At 31.4% G+C, this 21233-nt stretch overlaps 2 protein-coding genes across 26 annotated transcripts in view; one reads left to right on the top strand and one right to left on the bottom strand.

Moving 5' to 3' along the window:
• LOC129802838 (low-density lipoprotein receptor-related protein 1) overlaps window positions 1-21233 on the top strand; it is a 231471-nt gene that overhangs the window by 74636 nt on the left and 135602 nt on the right. The gene's annotated exons all lie outside the window — the stretch shown is intronic.
• Window positions 1-21233, bottom strand: part of LOC129802855 (rab11 family-interacting protein 3) — a 75570-nt gene that overhangs the window by 16502 nt on the left and 37835 nt on the right. For 6 of the 25 annotated variants that reach the window (XM_055849019.1, XM_055849017.1, XM_055849015.1 and 3 more), the window contains 2 exons: window positions 17487-17525; window positions 16653-16767 (listed from right to left, as the gene is read on the bottom strand). In XM_055849019.1, coding sequence (XP_055704994.1) covers window positions 16653-16767; window positions 17487-17525 — 154 coding nt within the window. Of the gene's footprint in view, window positions 1-6979; window positions 7351-16652; window positions 16768-17486; window positions 17526-21233 lie in introns of those variants that run through there. The other 19 variants (XM_055849020.1, XM_055849035.1, XM_055849027.1 and 16 more) reach the window with 12 other exon arrangements.

Below are 21233 nucleotides of genomic sequence, written 5' to 3'. Positions count from 1 at the left end.
GTGGTAATTAATGCACTGTTATTGCATAAAAATAGAGAATTTTTTTCGCAAAGGAAAAATTAAGAAGTTATGAAGTTTCTTATAATTTAATTATTTAAATATTTCAATTATTAATTATTTCAATAATTTCTGATCAATTTTACGTTTCGTATTACCTACAATGGAGTATTTAACTGACCAAAAAAATGTGTGTATCCATTTATTGAGAAATAGCAATGCTTTCTTGTACTCCCTTTACTAAATTCTATTCTATGTTCGTGGATAGTATATTGTTCCCACTTCTGAAATGTGGGACTTATAAAATGATTTGATTCGGCGCTAAAGCTATCGGTGTTCGCTGAACAGAAGTATTGTAAAATTAAATAAACATATTTTGCTATAAATTACAACTAGTTGAAAATATGGGAAACTGGGGCACCACCGAATATGGGGTAGCACCGAACACTGATTTTTATTTCTAAACTTGTTTTATTACGACCATTTCTTCAATGAACAAGCATCCCTATAGAACAGGTCAAAATGCTACCGCATGTTCGATGGTGCCTCAGTTTCCCCTATTTGTTTTGAACTATATTTTAATGCTGTTTTAATAAGTACCTATTTAAATCAATTGCAATAAATAATTATAGCGTCAAGTTTACGAGTTCATTAAAACTAGAAAATTTATAGCTCTTATGGTGATAGTTTTAATTTTACAAGACATACAAGTTACTCTACTTCAATTGCTTTGAGTTTACCATTCTCACAGCTAAAAGAAGGTGAAAATTGTGGGTAAAAAGTGAAGGAAAATTGCTTGCAATTTTCAAGATCAAGAAGTCGTGACTCTGCAAAGAGTGAGAGACTTTCTCACAACCTCTCAAGAAAGTTTACACAATTTCCATTTCTTCAAAAACGTAAATTTCAATAAAACATCTTTCAACAAACAAGATTCACTCTCATTCGGAAATGACTTTGCAAGAAAAAAAAACCCAACAAACTCTCAATTTCATTCTGTATTTTTGTGATCCATTTCCAAAGAGTCTGTCGCTCTTTTATTTCCACAAGCATCATCCATCTTACATCAGAGTTATGAAAACAAGTGGAGAAAATGTGCAAGAGACGCCAATGTGAAAAGGTAACATTTTTTTGTGGTTCATTTGTAACAGAAAAGTGTCTTGCAATTAATCGTATAGTGCTTTCCAACTTTAACCGCATTTAAAGGTACTTCAAAGAGATTGTAACAATCGGGCTACATTTGAGACAATATAAATGAATAAAGTTTCAATTAGTCATTTATCTCTTCCCTATTTTCCCTACGTTTTTGCGCGCAATTTCACCTCAACTCTGCGAATAAATGAGAAAACCACGGACTGTCGGTGAAAAGATCCCATCGTCATTCATCCAAAAAAGGAAGAAAAATGCCGTGAGTGCAAAGTGAAAGAAGTAGAGGTAAATTATGAGATTTTTGTTACTTTGAGACACTAGCTTCTCCACCTTCTTTTCTTTATATGTGAAGCTTGAAAAAAACATCTTATTCTCTTTCTCATAAACATTTTTATCAAAGATTAATGGTAAGAAAAATTTACACTTTTCACACGAGTACATCACACAAATCTTCTCACTTTTTTCAGCATTTTTCCTATGCCAACATTGTAAGATTGTAACATTGTAAATACATTGAAGATGATCTTTCTACGGGTTAATACTTATGATAGTTTCTCATTTAGAAAATAGCTGCAAAACTTGAATATTTTAGAAGTCCTTCAGGTGAATATTTCGTCCACGCAGGGTAAAATTTAACTTCCGGACACTTAAGTTAATAAGTCATCTTTTTATACACTTATGTGCTAAAACCGCCTTTCATAGGACAGTATCGCCTAATTTAGAACCAGCTCCAAATAGGGTGAATGCACCAAATTTCGGCCAGCTTGCAATTTCGGCCACTTTATCTGTTCCTAAGATTTTCATAAATTTTAAGTTTTTGCATACTCTTGAGATTATGCAATGCAAAAAAAACAAAAAATGTCACTTCGACGAATAAAATAATGTGAAAAAGACTTTGTAAAAATTCCTGAAGTGCAAGGCACTATGAGAATCAAGGTGGCCGAAAAATATTTCGGCCCAAAACTACGTCTATATTTTTAATCATTTTAAAATGTATTAAGAATGATTTTAAAGAAAACAAAGACTATAAACTATCTACAAAACTCCAAGCAACAGTCCTTGAAACAAAAAAAAATCAATTTGCATTAAAAATATCACATTTAAGTTAAAGTTTCAAATCAACTCAAAGGTTTCAGTGATATTTCACATTATCTTGACAGTTTTCAGAAGTATTACGGGCCTCCTAGATCCAGTTTCAACCATGAAGTATCACTCCACCCTTAAGACCACACTTAAGACCACCAAACTTAAGACTCTGACGCTTGCATGCGACTATGCCGAAATTTGGTATACAGTAGAGCCCCGCTATAGGCCATATTTGGTTCCAGATTTGACACTTAGGTCGCACTATAGTCCATGTCATTTTTTAAAATTATCAACGATTTTTAGTATCGAAATTGCTCGACGGCTTCCACGTTCTTTGCGACTGTGGTACTTGTTCTCGCTCTCTTCATTATGGATCACAATTATCACAACTACTCAATAAAGTTTGCAAAAAATATTAAAATAATTATGACAACATTGCATGTCGCGTACTAAAAACACTAGCGCCTGACAAGTTAGCCTTTTTATATGGAGCTATTTGAAGCCAATTCCTAAATTGATCTCGGACTCAGCTTACAGTGCTCCATGGAAAAAAATTATTAAAACAAAAATTTAGTATATTTATCCCTCCATACGGAAAGGTATCTTATAATACGGAAAAACTTCTCACTTTTTAAATATTTAGCATAACGATCACGAGTGCAGAAAAATTCCCATACGCATTTGTATGTGAAAGTAAGAAGTTGACTTCAACTTTGAAGGCCACTCGCCGGGGACTAGGTACAAACATAACCTCAGTGATTTGAAATCAATAAAAGTCGAGAAATTGTGGACTATAGAGCGATGGCCTATAGTGCGGCTTTACTGTACTACCCCTAAGTATTTTTTTTATCCAAATTTACTAACAACAAAATTTATTTAGAGCACAAAGGATCAAGTAACAAGATTGTGACGAAAAATTTAGTAAGGTGAAGTCATCACTTATAGACGTTATATTTGGATAGATCGCAAAAATCTTAAGTTCTTAATTAAAAAAGTTTTAGAAAAATTACAAAATTGGTCTGTTTTAATTTAAAATTTTTGCACGCTGCCCATAAGTGTATAACGTTCATAAGTGATGACTCCATCCTATTGTTGGTTTATAAATGTATTTTCTGTATTCTGTGAAAACTCCCATTTGGAGCAGATTCTGAATTAGGCTATTCTACCCTAGTCCAATTTTCAATGTGTTCGATTTGTAGCAAACAGCCCTGTACAAATAGCACAAAATAATCTACACTGAGAAAAAAAGAGGGTGCGATTATCATTTTTTCCTCATAAATTTAACACTTTTTAGATGTAAAAATATATCAACATTTTTTAATGTTAATTTTACACTTTTTTCAGGGTAAAATTAACATGAAAAGGGTAACTTTAACCCCGAATATACCTAAAAGGGTAATATTTACACCGATTTTGGATCAATACTGCAGGGTAAAATTAACATTTCCGGAATGTTATTTTAACTTTTTCAGATTTCTCTCAGTGAGTGTACAGATCATCGATAAATAAAATTTTAAAAATTTAAAAAGACGTCAGAGCACGAAAATAAGTGTTGAAAATAAATGAAAATTGTTGGGAGAAATTAAAACGAGAGGAAAATCCATTGAGAATCTTTCAATGAGCAAGAGATGTGCGGAAAGAAAAGAAAGTCATATTGAGGAAATTGTGTGTGATCGTGTTTTAGATCACGAGATAGTCATTTATTTCTCTCTATTCATTTTTTTTTTCAATAATAAATTTATTAGGACAATGCACCTGTTTAAGAATTCTTCATAGATGAGATGAAAAAAAATCACATGCAACTTTTTTTTGTAATTTACAACATTGCTGTTAACATGAAAACAGTGCAATCTGTAAGTAATCTTTCTTCTCAAAGCGAATGTGACTTCCGTGGTGAAAATTTTTCACAAGAGCAAAATGACCACAAGTTTTCTAATATTTATTGCATGACTCAGATATGAAGGTCAAGAGGACACACAGAGTTTTCCACGACAAAGGGAAAATAGCTATTTGGAATGAGATCAAACAATCTTCAATAAAGATCGATTGTTAAATCCTCAAAATGGAAAATTATTTCAAGGTTTCAAGCTCCACATTAATGGATATTTAACATAAAGCATTACAATAAAATGTTAACTTTAAGTAAAAAAAGCACAACAAAATGCAGATGTTAGAACTTTTTTTTGATGTTCAAGAGAATCAATTTGAGAGAAAATTGAATTGTGAATTATTAGAACGTGGAAGAATTTGAGGAAGCAGAACGAAGATAAAAACCATAAAACTTGCTTAATTTGTCTCTTTCTGTCTCTCAAATTAAAACTTTATGTTATAGCTTTGTTTTCTCAACTTCCACAGCATAAAGAAAATCTCAAGAGAAAAGAAGAAACAACCCCATGAGCATGACGGAGAATTTATCGCAAAATTAATCTATTCTTTTTGATGGTGCGAAGAAATGATAAACACACATCACTTGCAAATGATAAGACTTTTACAGATCCAGCCATGAAATACTACCGCAGTGTTTGTTTTAAAAGATAATTTCATAACAGAGCTCATGAAATGAATTATTACCAAACAGCAAAAAAAAGAAAATGCAATAATATTTTTTACTGTTATATCAAAGAACATTAAAATTTTAACGACTTCTTGTGTTTGATATTTAAACTCGTGCGAGAAAGTGTTTAATTAATACTTCGAGGACCACTGGGTCACCGATAGCCTATAGAAATTTTTTTTGACTATTGAAAATTATTTATTTCTCTAAATGGACAGAAATTTTCTGGGTCTACAAGTGATCCATTTATCCTCAAAGGATCAAAGAGTCGAATTTAGTAAAAAAAAATACATAAAATTGCAATTTTAATATAGGGAAAGACTTTCACGATTCGAACACACACTAGCTTCGAACACTTCAAATTTTTCCCATATTCCGCTAATGGCTTTAATGTGTTTGATCTGTTAGGAAATCTGTAAGGGCGGAGCCCTTAAGGCAATCACGTAGATGAGCACTTCGGCTGTCAGAGCTTTCTCCAGAACCGTCAGCGTTTCTCCTAACGATCTATTCCCTACGACCATCCAACATGAACTAACTTTCAATACTAATCCTCTCTAAGATACCCCTTCCGAAAGGGTAACTCACAAGCTGACACCAGGAATGCTCTTAGGAGAAATCGGCGCCGCTCCGAGCAACATCTATGATGTCAATTCAAATACCAACGGAAGATTTAACTGTTCTTTTTGCTAAAACAGCTTGTTGATAATTTACAAAAATTGTAATGTGTATTAATATAATAATAATAATAATAATAATAATTTATTGATTGATGCCCAGGTTACATAATATAACAAAATGGACTATACAATACAAACAGGACTATACAATTCCTTTTAAAACTTTATTTAGAATTTCAGAAAAAAAGAAAAATTACTCATGAGAATTACAGTGGCGTAATTCGAACAATAAATTTAGGGTCAAATGAACACCTTTTCGACAAGGAACCCCTATTGACACTTTTGTCAAAATTTTGAAATTTATTTAAAGTATCTAATAAAATATAAATAATATTACGTTTTACCCTTAGTCTACGTTTTCTGATAAGAATATGTGTTCAAGTTTCGTATTCCAAATGGTACAAAATTGGGTGTCAATAAGTCCTTGTACGACTTCTTAAAGTGTCAATAGGGGTTTCTTTCACCCTACTTAGCGTGGTTTCACTGACTGAGAGAAATCCAAAAAAGTTAAAATACCATTGTGGAAATGTTTATTTTACCCTGCAGTATTGATCCGAAATCGGTGTAAATATTATGCTTTTTAGGTGTATTAGGGGTTAAAGTTACCCTTTTTCTTGTTAATTTTACCCTTTAAAAAGGTGTAAAATTAACATTAAAAAATGTTGATATATTTTTACAACTAAAAAGTGTCGAAGTTATGAGGAAAAAAGTTAATCGCACCCCAGTTTTTTTCTCAGTGTTTAAAATAATTTTATCTTTCTTTTACTAAAGAAAAGTTTCCTCCATAAAATTATTTTACGTAAAAACACGTTAATTTTTTGCATCATGTGAATGAGGCTAAAGCATATTCAAAAATAGATCAAGAGTTGAAACACTGCAACACATTTTTTGTCAATGCTCTTTCTTTTCAGTTTATCAATAGTCTAAATGCACCAATATTTTCTGCATAGATCTGTATTTATGAGAAAAATCCTAATTTTTGCGGCGACACAAAAACATCACTGATTAAATAGCTTTGCTAAAAAAAATCGTACACAATGTCGAAAGATTAGACATTATCAGTTGAACTAGCTGATGGAAAACATTTGTATTTAAAAAAAAAGAACAAAACCACTAAAGAAAACACTGCGAGAAAATTTAATTAATTCACATTAGGTCAAGACTGATTAATTGATGAATCCCACTGTGAGAAGATCAGTCAATGTTGGAGGATCGCACTTGATTGGTTAAATTGACTACAATGAGTTGGTAAATTGGCAGAAAAACGGACCACTCCCAACTATTTTCTGTCCCCGATAGCACATCTTTTTTTTTGTCTATTTTCAATTGGCAAATACACTTTATTCCTTTGACAAATATTTTAAGTGATTTTTGTGTGAAAATTGAAGCCATGGATAAATTTAAAATTAAATATTCATTGAGCTTCTCTCCTTCCAAATTTACTGTGATTGTGAAATTTTTCTCTGGATTTATTGGAAAATCTCAAGAGGTCACATGTAAAATTATTCAAAGAATTTACATGAATAATTAGATGAATTTCTATCTCATTCACATTTAACTAAAAACACTCCCAAAAGTGAGATTTCTTCAGGTTGAAGAATGGACTTTCATGTCACAGAAATAATCACATTTCACTAATTCTTTAACTGCTTCACATTTGACCCAACAACTGGTAGAGAGAGATTTCAACCATATACAGAAAATCACCTCAATTGCTATTAAATTAGACAATTGATAAGTGAATGTATTTGAGATGGGAGCAAAATATGTGTAGGTAAAAAGAAGATATACTACACATTATAACTTTTAGTTGAGTGCACAAAATTCAATCCAAACAACGCGACGGTCGTGAAAAAACTGCTTTTCCCCCTTCAAACTCCAATTCAACTTGGCTTGAGATATATAAAATTGTAGCTGAAATATACTACCATACACACAATCACATTCAAATACTAAAATTAACGTTTCTCGGCACTCTCGCGAAGTCAGAGCCGATCAGAGAAAAACTGCCCGGAACGCAACTTGTTCATCGCCCAAGAAAATATATCGCTCTTCTCATATTATAGCGGCATATATCGATTTTCATTGATTTTGTGACTATGACCTGTTCCAAAACAAAATTTAATATTTAACCAACTTTGAGAAAAAATATTTTTCTAAGGAAACATTACCAAATTCTGGTCTGGTTGCGTGTAACTATTAATCTAAGTTTGAAGTATCATATTTTTAATACAAATTGATTTTTTAGTTACTTTTTCCAAGAATGTTATGTGAACCTTATAGAGTACTTTATCATTTTTCTTTTTTCTTAAAACATCCTTAATTTATTTAAATGAGAATGAAATAGACAAGTATTTGTAAACGATATGGCTTAAAGTGTTCCAAATTACAAAACTGTTCCGAATTTGGTACAGTTTTCCTAATTCATTTAGCTTTATGTCTGAGTAATAGCAATATTAACTTTCATTTTAATACCGATAGCTTGCAGATCTACTGCTCAAGTATTTTTTTTTTTGTCTATCTGATGCTGGGTTTACTAAGAAAGATCTTAGTTCAATACGAGTAAATCTGAAAGTTTGCTAATTTCAAGTCTTGTTCAAAGTCTTGCTTCACTTTCTCCTTACTTTAATGGTGAAGGGTTATAGCTTAAGTAAAATAAAGTTAAAAATTTTAGAATGATTTTCAATGATTTTTGATTTAATATGACTGAATCTCCTACGTATTTAAAAGGATTAACCTTTTCCTTTATACATTTAGAAAGCTCATTTCTTTTCTTTCAAGATTATCAGCTAGACCTTCGTGTTGCGTCATGCCCAGGTCGTAGAGCCACAATCTTCACAACTTACTCTCTTTTGTGATACTGCGTACTATTACTCTCCATGTTTTTCTCGTAAATTTCACTAGACCTTATGAATTTAGAAGTTCAGCCTGATCCCCTAAATTTTGGGCTTATTCCTGAGAGTATTGACATCAATCCTCATTTTTCGAGGTAATCCCTAAGGCTGGCTTCAGATCTGAGACTTAGCCATATGGCTTAACTGCTCTAATTTCCTATCAATCAAGATTTTTTGGAAAAATTCATTTTAGGATCGGATTATTAAAGATAAACAACCTATTATGTTCTCAAAAAGCAATAAAATTTCTCGCTATTTAGGATTTTGAGACCCTCGGGAACTAGGCTAAACCTCTAGTCTGAAGACAGCTTAAGCCGATCCCTGTGCCCAGTGGGGTGACATTAGCTCTAAAAAATGTAACCAGTTCTAGTGTAAATTTTTCCTGTTTTCGAACACATTTCACGAGATATGTCCAAAACTACGTAGGTGGCCTATTTGGGGTTTTCGGTTGCCTATTTAATATTAAGTAAGCTTTTATTTTGTATTTGATTTTTTTCCTATTTCATTCCACAATGACAGAAAACAGCTAATAAACTCCAACGTGTTTTCGGCATGCTAGAAACATATGGGAAACATAGGAAACGTCATGCACCTGCCTGTGCCTATTTTGGGTTTTAGGTTGCTTTTTCTTTTCTTTTGTCTTATTTGAAAAAAAAGGCTTTGACGCAAATGATTTCGATGGCTTATTTAATCATAAAAGAAGTATCTCCACATCGTTTGGGTCTGAAAGTCCTTTACTAACTGTGAGATAGCGGGGAACGTTAATATAGCATTCTGTGAAATGATTGTATAGTGTAAACTTTTGTTTTCAAGAACACCTGCTCGAAAGCATGTATTAATAATAATGGAGACCATTTTTAGCATGTTTTTAATAATTAAGAGAAGATGCAAGATATTTTTCTAGTATCTCAAGTAGTTTCACAATGAAAGTGTATAAGTTTAGGCCAAAAAAGGTATTGTAAATTTTGCATTCTAGCGATGTTTTTCTTACTTTTCTGCATGCCACTTAAAAAAATAAACAATATAAGTAATTGTAAGTACTTAAGTAAGAAAAAGACCTCAGTGTAAATTAAAATTCACAGTATTTTGCGCCTAAAATTATGTACGTTGGTAAATCATCAAAAAAAAGAACTAATAGAAAACAATATTCTAGCACTGCTACTTGCCAGCTGGGTGTACTCTTTAAGCATAACAATGAATATTGACATACGCCCCTATAATACTAAATGAGCGACATAAACATACTGTAAATATACTCTCAGTTACTCAGTATAAAATTTTCTGACTCAAAATTCTCTCTGATTCGACCAAATTTCAACGGAAAATTCATGTGTAGACGGGAAATTACTAATTTTTGAACATTCTTCATTAGATATTATGAAAAAGAAAATAAAAAGATCAATAAACTGTACAATGTTTCGTCTGAAAATGTTTTCTCAGAAGTAAATGAAATTTTCAGTCATTGCTAAAAACGAAAAACAAAAAGAAAAATATGGTGCAAAAATATGTCTCAGCCTCTCGTTGGTCTTTCACTTGGGAAATTTTCACATTTCACCCAATTAGGCCAGATCCAATCTCTCGATCTCTCTAATTAGATGCAAATGATGAGGGGGGAGAAATATTGAGATTTCATTGATGCAACATGATTTTAATTAATAAAATTGAATGGTACAAATGAGAGTTTTTTTTTTGCAAGCCGGTGGTTTACTTTTTCTGCAAAATTTTGCTTACAACCATGTTTTTAGGGTTTTATGGTTAGCATAGGTAACACACTTGCAATCGAGAGCCTGGTTTATTGTTGGGAAAATCAAAAAGTTTATTGTTGGGAAAAGTCATGTTTCAAATATTTTATCAGCTATTTTTTAAATGTCTTTTTTTGTAACTCCTCAAGAATTGATTTTTTTGTTTTGTTGATTTTGCCCTTTAACCGATTTCAGGGCATTAATATTTAAAATGTTGATCCATGAAGCATAATGCTTCATATTTATAATTAGATCAACAACAAGCCGCAAATTCGATTTAACCACCAGCGACGATCATTTAAACTTGGGACCTTCTAAAAAGTTGCAATGAACAAGTTTTACTTTTATTACATTTAAGATGAAATAGGTTAATAAGTATCATATGGGAAAAATATGAGCCACAATAAAGATTTACATTTTTCTACGCGTTTTGAAAGTATTTTAGCATATTCTACAATTAAAGTTTAGTTATAAATGTTATGTACTATATTAGTGTAGTAATTGACCTAATTAACTTAATATGGGCACTGCTTTTGGTAGTAAATTCAATTCAATTCAAATTGAATTGAAAAGCAGTGCATTTAAATTTAGGGAAAATTATGTAAAAGCAAAAAATTGGATGAACTATCTGGCCAAATTGTTTCGAAACCAGAATAATTCAAAAACCAAAGAATCTTGATACAATTAATTAATAAAAAATAACAAAACCTTTTAGACGAAATTTTGAAATAATATTATCGAATTTGACTTAGAATTGCAATAAAATGGATAATTATGATTAAAAAACGCATGGTTTTCAGAAGGATTTGACCAAAGGATAATTAAGTGGTTTATTTGAGTGAATCGTGAGTGACAAAGTTTCAAAATTGTAGGATTTCTTGCTCAAAGATCGCATGATCCTTTGTTTGAGTAAGCAGTAAGCGAACCACTGAATTATCCCTTAAATTAGTCTGTAAACGTAACGTAACGTGATTCAACCATTAAAGATAAACAATTAGCTAAACACTTAAATGCTTACACTTACAAGGATTTTATTGCCTTACACCACAATTCTGAGATAAGGGAAGTTTAAGAACTTAAATTTAAATATGTATTAAGTATCAAAAAGGATTTTCTATTCTAAATTAAAGACCAAAGTGTGTTACGTTCCAGTTTAAAAGCTAAAGAAATTTGATATTTTAAAATTAAAGATCTTCGAGAATACGAGTCAGTAAAAGACTAAAAATTGAAAAACATTCTTTTAAGAGGAAAATGAAAAAGGTTTCATAAGCTTGACATTTCCAGTTTGATTTAAAAGGGGATTTAAAATCAATTTTTAGTTTTTTTATTGAAAAAATTGCACATTTTACTGATCAAAATTGTTTTTTTTTACTGACCAATATTCTGACTTACTGACCAAAAATGTTTTCTCCTTTTGGATTACGATATAAAAAAATATTTTATAAAATTTTATAAAAAAATTAAAATACTTTATTGGGCAGATCCACGACCTAAACCTAAATATTAGACTACATTCCCATCGGTATCCCATAAAGCTGTCTCTCGGTTTAAGCCGTAAGTCTATCTATGGCATTACCTTTAACCTTTAAATCAGAGGTGTGCAAGAAACCGTTGAAACCGAATTAACATCAAATGAAACATGTATGTCAATGGTCAAAACGCTACTATAACAAACTTATTTTGACGTTAATTCGGTTTTAACGGTTTCTTGCACACCTCTGCTTTAAATGAATTGGATTTAGAAAATAAAATTATTAGATTTTTGACAATTTCATAAATTATTTTGAAACACATTACTTTATTAACACTTTTAGAAAATTATATTAAAAGGTTCATATAAAAAATCAAAGTTCTTAGGTTTTGGGCAGTTTCAGTGGTTTTTAGAACGGATCAGTAATAACGATGGGTACTTATTATTGAATAGCTAATCTTTTAAGATAATAAACTTGTTATTATTTAATTTATTATAATTAGAAAGAATTACAATCTTGTCGTCACCTATAATTTCAAAAACGTATAATCAAAAACAATTTTAAAAAATATTTTGTTGACCGAAAAACCTCAACGCAAAATTTTAAAATGTTATTTTGTCGGAAATTGGATCGCATAATAAATAGTCTGACATAATTTTGCTAAGTGATCCTCATTTTCAGTGGTGTCTATTCATGTGAATCCTCATAAGAAAATCTATTTTTATGTTGAGCCAGAAGAATCTTTCTCTTTCTTGTGAAAATGATGTCATCTGGTTAATTGCTTTCAATACAAGAATATAAATATTTTATTCATCTAAACTCCCATATATATCCTCCTCTTCACATGTGTAATTTTGTTTTTTTTTACCATCAACAAAGTATGATGCCTTGCAGATAGTTTTCAAGACAGAAAATTATCTCGAAGAGTTTATTTTAATTGTATAATTAATTCCATGTGTTTATGCTCAATGAAGGGGGGCGGCAACTTCCATCATTGAGACATGAAACTCTTTTCAAATTCACTTGATTTTGTTGTTGTTTCGTTTCTATATTACATTCTGTATGAAGCCATTCTTGCGCAGATTATAACTTGGACTAATGAGAAAAATTCTTAACTGTATGGATTTCTTTGGTTGAATCAATGTTTTCTACACTGCTAATTTATTATTGCTGTATCCTCCATAACAATGCATAAAATCATAGATAAATAAGTGTGATCATTATTCGACGATGATCACGCGAAAAGGTAGAAAACTGACCAAAGAGAGAGAAAGAGAGGAAAATGAATTTACAAAGGGAGTGAAATCATTTGAAAAATTATCCAAGAAATTTAACAGCATAAAAGTCGGCAAAATATGCTTCTGTGAAATTCAACCCCCTCCGGGGAGGAAATGAAAGAAAAAAGAACACCAGACCAAGCACGTTATGGTCTGATGAATTGAAAATTCCATCATCAATAAATATATACTTGTTTATTTGGAGAGAAAATAATCACGATCACAGACTTTGATCCATGATTTTTCCCCTTCAATCGTTTCGTGTCTAAAAATGCATTTTGCAATAATAAATTCTCCTATAGTCAAACTCACCCACAATTCACCAATGTGGGCTTCATTCAATTTTTGTTTTATATTTTCTTCCTTCTCACATTCAATTCTTCAACAGACATTATTTTAATATCAGCTACTTTGCAAATGCAACGCACTTCCACCACAATTCTTTTATAAAATATTATATTATTTATGCTCCAATTTTATATGCTTGAAAAATTAAAATGTCACATCCTCTCTCAGAAGAAAATAAGATACTTATCCAACCTACACAGACTCTTTAGAGAGAATGTTTCATAATTCACTTCCTGCGCCGTACGATTCGCATTGAGAAAATGTGTGATAAAAGCCAGATGGAGTTTCTTTTGTCCGAACATTATGCATTTTGAAAAGCGTCATTGCCCAAAATAATATCCAGAGCAATGAAATTCCATTGAAACGTAGACAAATATAACATTTTCTTATGAGTAATTTAACATCAAAAAACCCTTTCACTATTTTTCACATAATTTATCATCCCAAAATTATGCATTTTTTCACAAAACTACTTATTGTTGAGTGTGAAAATTATTATAAACACCGCAACAAAATGACTTGGTAAAGTTACATTAACAGGGAAATAAGAAAAAAAAAAGATTGTCAGGCATCTCATTTATTAACAATTGCAGTGCCCGCCTAAAAAGATGATACAGCATTTTTCAAAGACACAAATATTGAATAACTCTATATTAGAATATCATTACTTTTTTAAATATTACTCTTTCCAAAAAAATATGTATAAGTTCTGCTCTCTGCTCAAAAATAACTTTAGGCCACGCCCATGAGGTATATAAAATTATAAAATTTGAAATTAATAATAAATATTGAAATATTTATAAATAAGAGAGATATACTGTAGCAGTGAAAAAAAACAAGTCAAACATACAAATTATTCAAATATAAGAGATTTAGAGGTTCTTTGTATTTTACAATTTAGGCCACGCCCATCGGAAATGCTTTCACAAATCAGAAGATAATTGAAAAGACGGCTTAGTGGAAAAATTTTAACTCTTTCGTCTCTTTTGGGACTCTGAGTACCCAAAGAAGCATATGAATATTCTGTGAAAAACAATGTTTTTTAATTATTCAGAACTGATAAAAATCCTATTCTTGTGGATGATTACAAACTATAAGGATGTCCAAATGTAAGATATTTTTTATAAGACCTCAATTAATTCCAGAGCTTAGATATTTTTGATTAAAAAATGGTGAAAGTGGCTTGCAGCATAATGCTGCGGTCCGGAAAGAGTTAATAATAATTTGAATCATTATTTAGTTTAAAACAAACAATACTTTATTCAACCACAAACGCTTTAACCCTTTAAGGACGAAAGGGTCACAAATTGGGGCTTAGAAAAAATCACTTTGTGTAACTTAGAGAAAAACATAACTTTGGAAGGCCGTATGAATAAATTTTTTTTTGGGACACAGGATTTCCAATCATCCTTAGAAGGTTAAAAATATAAAATATTCTAAATGTGGGACTGTTTGTTTTTTAATGAATAATTTGGTGGAAAAGCTGGCTCAGAAGTTTAATTCCGAATTCAATAGTTTTGACATAGAACTCAAGAAACAAGCGAAATGAAAAATAATTTAATTTTAAATAGGTCCAATAGAAAATAATTGCACTGAGACGTTTATAGGCTATAGTCCTATAATCTGTACGTATTTGAAGTTTAACTACATGATTTAAGTCTACAGAGGCATAATTCTAAAAGAATTTCCGACTTGGAATAGTAGAATATGGGTCGTTTGATCCTTTAATTTCTTAAAGATCTTTGAGAACAATGCCAAAACTTGAAAGGCTATAATGGTGCTATTGCATTGAAAAATGAACTACTAAACATTTTTTAGCACTCTACTGTTCTCAAATTCTTCTGCATTATCGACTTTTCTTGGTGTTGGTTTCTGTCTCGACTGCTTCCTCAGTCCTCCTCGTTCAAAACCACCAAACAGGAACCAACACAAATAAAAGTCGATAATGCAGAAGCTTTTGAGAACAGTGAAGTGTTAAAAAATACTCAGGAGAACGATATCTCATTTTCATTGAAATAGCATCATAACCCATGTATGACGTTCTTCAATTCTGAAGTTTTGCTCAATAAGTCTTAAAATTTGATCAATTAAGTTTCGATCTGATGGAATGTAGCAGCCAGTGAACGAAAAAAAAACGTTTTAGCTGAGATTCTTTACAATCTCTTGGAATTTTTCTCTTTAATTTTTTAGTGCAGAATTAGAAAGAAAAATCAAGAGAAGTATATTTTTGTCCGTTCATTGTCTGTTAAAATTGCATAAGTGAGTTTTTTTCTGAAGAAAATTCGACTCAATACGAAACTTTAAGAAAAATTAATCCTTTACATAAACTCTTAAAATTCCGCGATCTTACTTTATTATGTTTAGAAATTAGAAACATCTGGGAAAGAGAATAAGACTACAATGTGAAACCGTTTATTGTCTTAAAAAATATTTGACCTGTAAAATTTTGTAGTTAAGATGTCACTCTCAGTATCACTATCAAACCTAATGAATTTCTTAAAATATGCAAGTATATAATATTTTTTCAGTGATTAGATTTTATTTTTTCCTCTTTTTTTTTGTTGAGTATCCTATCACCCATCTTACCCTATCGCGGTCTGTTATTTGAACGAGCGCGCTAGAAAAAACGACTAAAAAAGGTTGTAGGTAAGTTTAGTGTTAATATGACTTGTACTGTTGTGGCACAAATTTTAATGAGGCGTGACCTAAAGTTTATTTGCAAATATTAACATCCTGCAAAAAAACATATTTGGGGATTATTTTGCTGCAGCTTTCTATAACTGTTATTTTGTAGTTATTAATAAATTAACTCGTAAATAATATCTCAGATTTGGATTTTTTTGTTTTTTCCCCAATTTAATAAATATTAGAAAAGCTATCAACTATTTTTTTCTACTAAACGAAAGCTAATTAAATTATCTATACATTCGTGTTATCACTTTAGCATAATATTGAATAGAATTCCTACTATGAAGTTCGAAACTTAAAATTGGAGTAAAATGCCACTTTGGGATTTTAAGTGTTAAAAGGACTGTGAGAAGCGTAATTTTCTATCGATTAGGGCAAGTTTACATTCATTGGAAAGGTCTTGAAATTCCTATCACGTCTGAAACGATTCGAACCGGTTATTATGAACCGGCAATTAATCGTCCATAAACGGGTAATTAATTTTTAAAAGAAATGGAATTATATTACTCCTAAGCTATTGTTGCGAATTCTAAGTGATTTATAAATCAGTAAACTTATAAAATTACGATACTTTGAAAAATACTCGAACTCATTTTAAGTATTTACATTATTGAAGTCGCACTGTATAGTGTTCGATAAAAAAAATTGATTTGTTAATTTGAAGATTTCGCTTTTCAAATTATTCTAATTTAATAATAAAAATTTCTGGCTGATCATTCTATCTAGGAAGGCACTATGTTATGGTTTTATGCAAAATTTGCTCTCACTCACCTTGTGATTTAAATCTTGAACATCATCCAAACTAACATCACTGTACATGTCTTCCGTGGTATCACAGTTGGAACTCCTTCCTGACGAGTTGAAACTCGCTGAACGATACAAGTGGCTGCAAAAAGTAATGTTTTACTTTATATTTATTTTAATTTACAATAATATTATTATGTAAGACGTGTCAAGAGCTTTTGATGGAGGAAATGTTTCTCCAACGGTCTTTCTTTTTAGTTTAAAAAAAACAATCCATAAAGCAAGAATGAAACATGCGTGAAACATTGCAAGTGCTTTATCAACCATGAGACATTTCACTGAGCATATACGACTTAGCTGAGACACATTGAGCTCAGTGCTCAGTGTGTCTCATCTTAAATATCTTGTTAACATTTTGGCGCCAATTTTTCAGCCATGTGGCACATTTTTGACCTCAGAAAGGCATAAAAAGGGAAATTCTAGCAGAAATTGCACAATAGAGATGGTGTAAAAAGGTGTCTAACATCCGCTAGAAGCAAAATATGCTAATTTCCCCCACCTGGATTCATATACACGTTGACGAGAAATTCCTCCGGCTACCTGTTGTGTATTTATTTCAATGTTTCATTGCACAAACGGAAACACAATCCATTTTTCAGCCCATTATTTTTATGAAGTCTTTTGGAAAGTACAATGCGCATTGGAGAAGCCCTATATGCGTGAACTGTTGCTTCTTTTTTTTACTTTTTTCCCAACTATTTTTTTAATACATTTTTGAGGTCAACATGTGCGTATAGTTCTCAATAAGTCTGCCCTTTCGACATACCCCAAAGTGTTACATGAATCACTAATCAAACTCACCTAGCTAAGGCATTTGACCCCAATTGGCGTCGTCCAGAACTGTAAAGGAAAGAAGAAAGAAGAGAGTGAAGAATTTTACCATTATTGAAACATTAATAATTGCAATTTTGACCATAAAAATTCTCATTTTTATAATGAGGCATCATTAAGCAAAAGTCAGTCCATCACCAATAACATTTCCAAGCAATTTCTTCAAATGAAGAATGGATAGTTGTGGTTTAAGAGATCACACAGATGAAGTGTAATACCATTAAATGAAAGTGAATTTAAATTTTTCATAACACAGAGAAAGAAGAAAAAAACCATTCAGTGGTGATTAGTTAATTAATTTTCGAGTGAATATCATTTTGCCCTCTCTACTCAATTTGCCAAGTCGAAGAATGAATTTGAAACAGAGCAGTTTCAAGTTCACAGAGTCATTCATTTTTATGCCACGGCAGCTTTTACTTGGAAGCCCCACATTAAAGTACAAAGGCTCCCAATAGAGATGAAAGAATTGCAAAAGACCCCAAAAAAAGACGTAAAAAAAATATGATGAAATCAATTGAATATAAAAGAGTCTCTTTTCTTTTATGAAAAGATTTCAATATTTCAAGTGCCTATTGAATACTAGTATTTATTCTTGTAATTGTCCCCCTTGCGATAATTTGGGGTTTAAATTTATTTTTGAGTATCTTTTTATGGTTGTATGATGTCATGGAGATTGCTCATAAAATATGCAAAATTCTAAGAAAATTTGATGTTTCAATAGGAGTTGAAACATTTTAATAAATTAATAACTCTGGAAATAAATCATATTTAGGATTAAATAATGAATAATTGAAATTCATAAAACATTTCCAGGTTTAACATTGAACTCCTATAAAAAGAACTCATTTTATTTTGTAGAAAAAAAAATGAATTTATCATTTGAATCCAAAAAGGGACAATTCAGAATTATTCTATTTCGTGGATCATTGTGGCTTGTACTCATATTTCCATCATTTTAATATTTAAAAAAAATCTGAATTTTAAGTCTCCTTCCCATCTACTAAACCACGGACAATTTTAATTCAAAAGATAGATACAAACAGTCACAATTTCTCATAATGTGTAAAGGATTTCTTTCAATGGTGCTATTAAAATGAAATCATCGTATCTGCATTATCAACTTTCTTGTATTGGTTCCTATCACGACTATTTGGTCTTTTTAAAACACAATGAGGACTGGGGAAAATAGTCGAGATAGGAGCCAACACAAAGAAAAGTCGATTATTGGTGCTATTTCATTGAAGAAAAGAACAGTTTTTTAGCACTTTACTCTTCTCAAGAACTTTTACATAGGGGGAAGTGGGGTACCTTTGAAAGTGGGGCACCTTTGAAATTTAGATTTTTCACCTATTTTAAATAAAATAGAGCCATATTATAACGTAATTTAGCTTCTCAATCTGTTTGTGCAGCTAAATTATATCATGATAAGGCTCAATTTTATTTAGGTGAAAAATCCCAACTTCAAAGGTGCCCCACTTTCAAAGGTGCCCCATTTCCCCCTAATCAATTTTTTTCTTTATGTTGGTTCCTGTCACGACTGTTTGGTAGTTTTAGTACACGGCGAGGACTGAGGAAAACACTTGAGACAGAAACCAACACTAAGGAAAGCCGATAATACAGAAGCACTTGAGAATAGTAGAATGCTAAAAAACACATTCATTTTTCATTGGAATAGCACCATTATGCAGCAGCACATGAGAGCGGTCTTGTACTAGAAAAATGTTCAAGAGAAAGATTTCCCTTTTCATTTTTCATTAGAACATTACCATTATATAATCAATAATTAGAGCTTCTACCACTTCCAATGTAAGTGCTTTATGCGCATATACACGGTGTCTAAACATACAACCAATGAAAGGATTTTCCATCGTTTTCATCCCGGAGGTTGGAATCGACGATAAGACGGCGATGGCCACTCGGGAGTGGGGAAAGAACAGAGATGAAAATAAATCTAATCATTTTTTCAATGAAAGCAGTAATAGGTAAGTCGGTGGCAAATGCCACTAGAGATAAATAAATACAAATGCAATTTAGAAATTATTAATTTTTTAAAAATAAAACGTGATTGTCAGTTTTCGTTTATTACCGATCTAAAGGCAAAAAGCTAGTCCCCGGCGAGTCGCCTTCAAAGTTGAAGCCAATTTCTTACTTTCCCATACAAATGCGTATGGGAATTTTTCTGCACTCGTGCTCGTTATGCTAAATATTTAAAAAGTGAGAAGTTTTTTCGTATTATAAGATACCTTTCCGTATGGAGGGATAAATATACTAAATTTTTGTTTAAATAAATTTTTTCCTTGGAGCACTGTGAGCTGAGTCCGAGATCAATTTAGGAATTGGCTTCAAATAGCTCCATATAAAAAGGCCAACTTGCCAGGCGCTTGGCAAAAAGACTGCAGATATCGACTTTAAACTCTCGACGACCCCCTATATAAGTAACCCTTCCCAGCAAGCCTAACATAGAGGAGACTGTGGGAAAATTTGTCAAGATGTATATTTATTTTTATTTATGTGTGTAATTATTTTTATAAAATTAAATAAAAAACCAGGAAAAATTGTGAAAATAATGTGCAATTGGAAAACTCTTTATTTTTAAAAATGTATCGAAAGTTCAAAAAAAAAGTACAAAGTGTTCAAACGGCGAACATAAATATGGCGTAACAAGTACGTTAGTACAATATCTTTTGAAAATTGAAGTTCGAAGTAAACAGTTTGAATCAGAATTCTGAAATCGAATAGCTATATGATTTTATCTGTAGAACATAATAAGTTTCTAAATTGAATTTACGGTAAATTATAGTAAATTAAATAATTTTTATTGTACAAATTTAATCTCTGCTCATACCCTTAAATCCCTAAAATTTACTGGACGTAAAAGGATTTTGCGACAAAAATGGACAAAAACGTATGTTCTTATGTTTATGATTATTTTGACTAATATTCATTAATTGTTACTTTGAAACGAGCACATCTGTCATTAAACAAAAATCGAAAATTCGAACAAAAAGCATTAAGAGCACTCAAGCGGCGAATACTTTAAGTTTATCTACAGATTTACGAAAGATCTTCGAATAAGTTGATTTATTTTGCTAAGGTTTTGTCTGTCCGAAAATCCACTTCAAAGTTCTTTCTGAATAGAACTGTAGGTATCTTACTAGTTTTTTTGGAAAAGGATAGGGAAAGGGATAAAAATATCTGCATTATCCGTAAACATCAGTTTCATACTATTCCTTACAAAATTAAAGCCATTCGAAAGTCAACTTTCATAGCATGAATTCGAACATTCCGCAAAATCATAACCGCTTTGCACCGAATTTCAAATCACAATTGTTTGTTTCTATTTTAGCTTCAAGTCAAAAGCTAATAAATTTTAATCCCCTTGCCAAACAGTATCTTTTTTAACTCAGAATTTCGGCATAAAATTTCTTTTGCAAAATGAGATTTTTTTCCAGGTGCACATGAAAATAATCTAATCAGGCGACACTAATCTCAAACTGGGGTATTTACTTCTGAGCACTCGTCTCCTGCTCAGCATTTATTCAACTGATAAAAAATTACCCACAGTTCCAAGCAATTTATCTACAAACCAAAAATTTAGCAATCTTTTGCAATTGATCTCCACATTAGCACAATCGGATGACTCATCCAGAGTGATTTTTGTTGCGTTAAAGAAAAGAGAACAGACAAGGTGTGGGCGAAGAACGTGAAGTAAAAGAA

Source organism: Phlebotomus papatasi, chromosome 2 (assembly GCF_024763615.1).
Source record: "Phlebotomus papatasi isolate M1 chromosome 2, Ppap_2.1, whole genome shotgun sequence".
Classification (NCBI taxonomy): domain Eukaryota; kingdom Metazoa; phylum Arthropoda; class Insecta; order Diptera; family Psychodidae; genus Phlebotomus; species Phlebotomus papatasi.
Note: the sequence above shows the minus strand (reverse complement) of the source record. Positions and strands in the feature narration are given on the sequence as shown.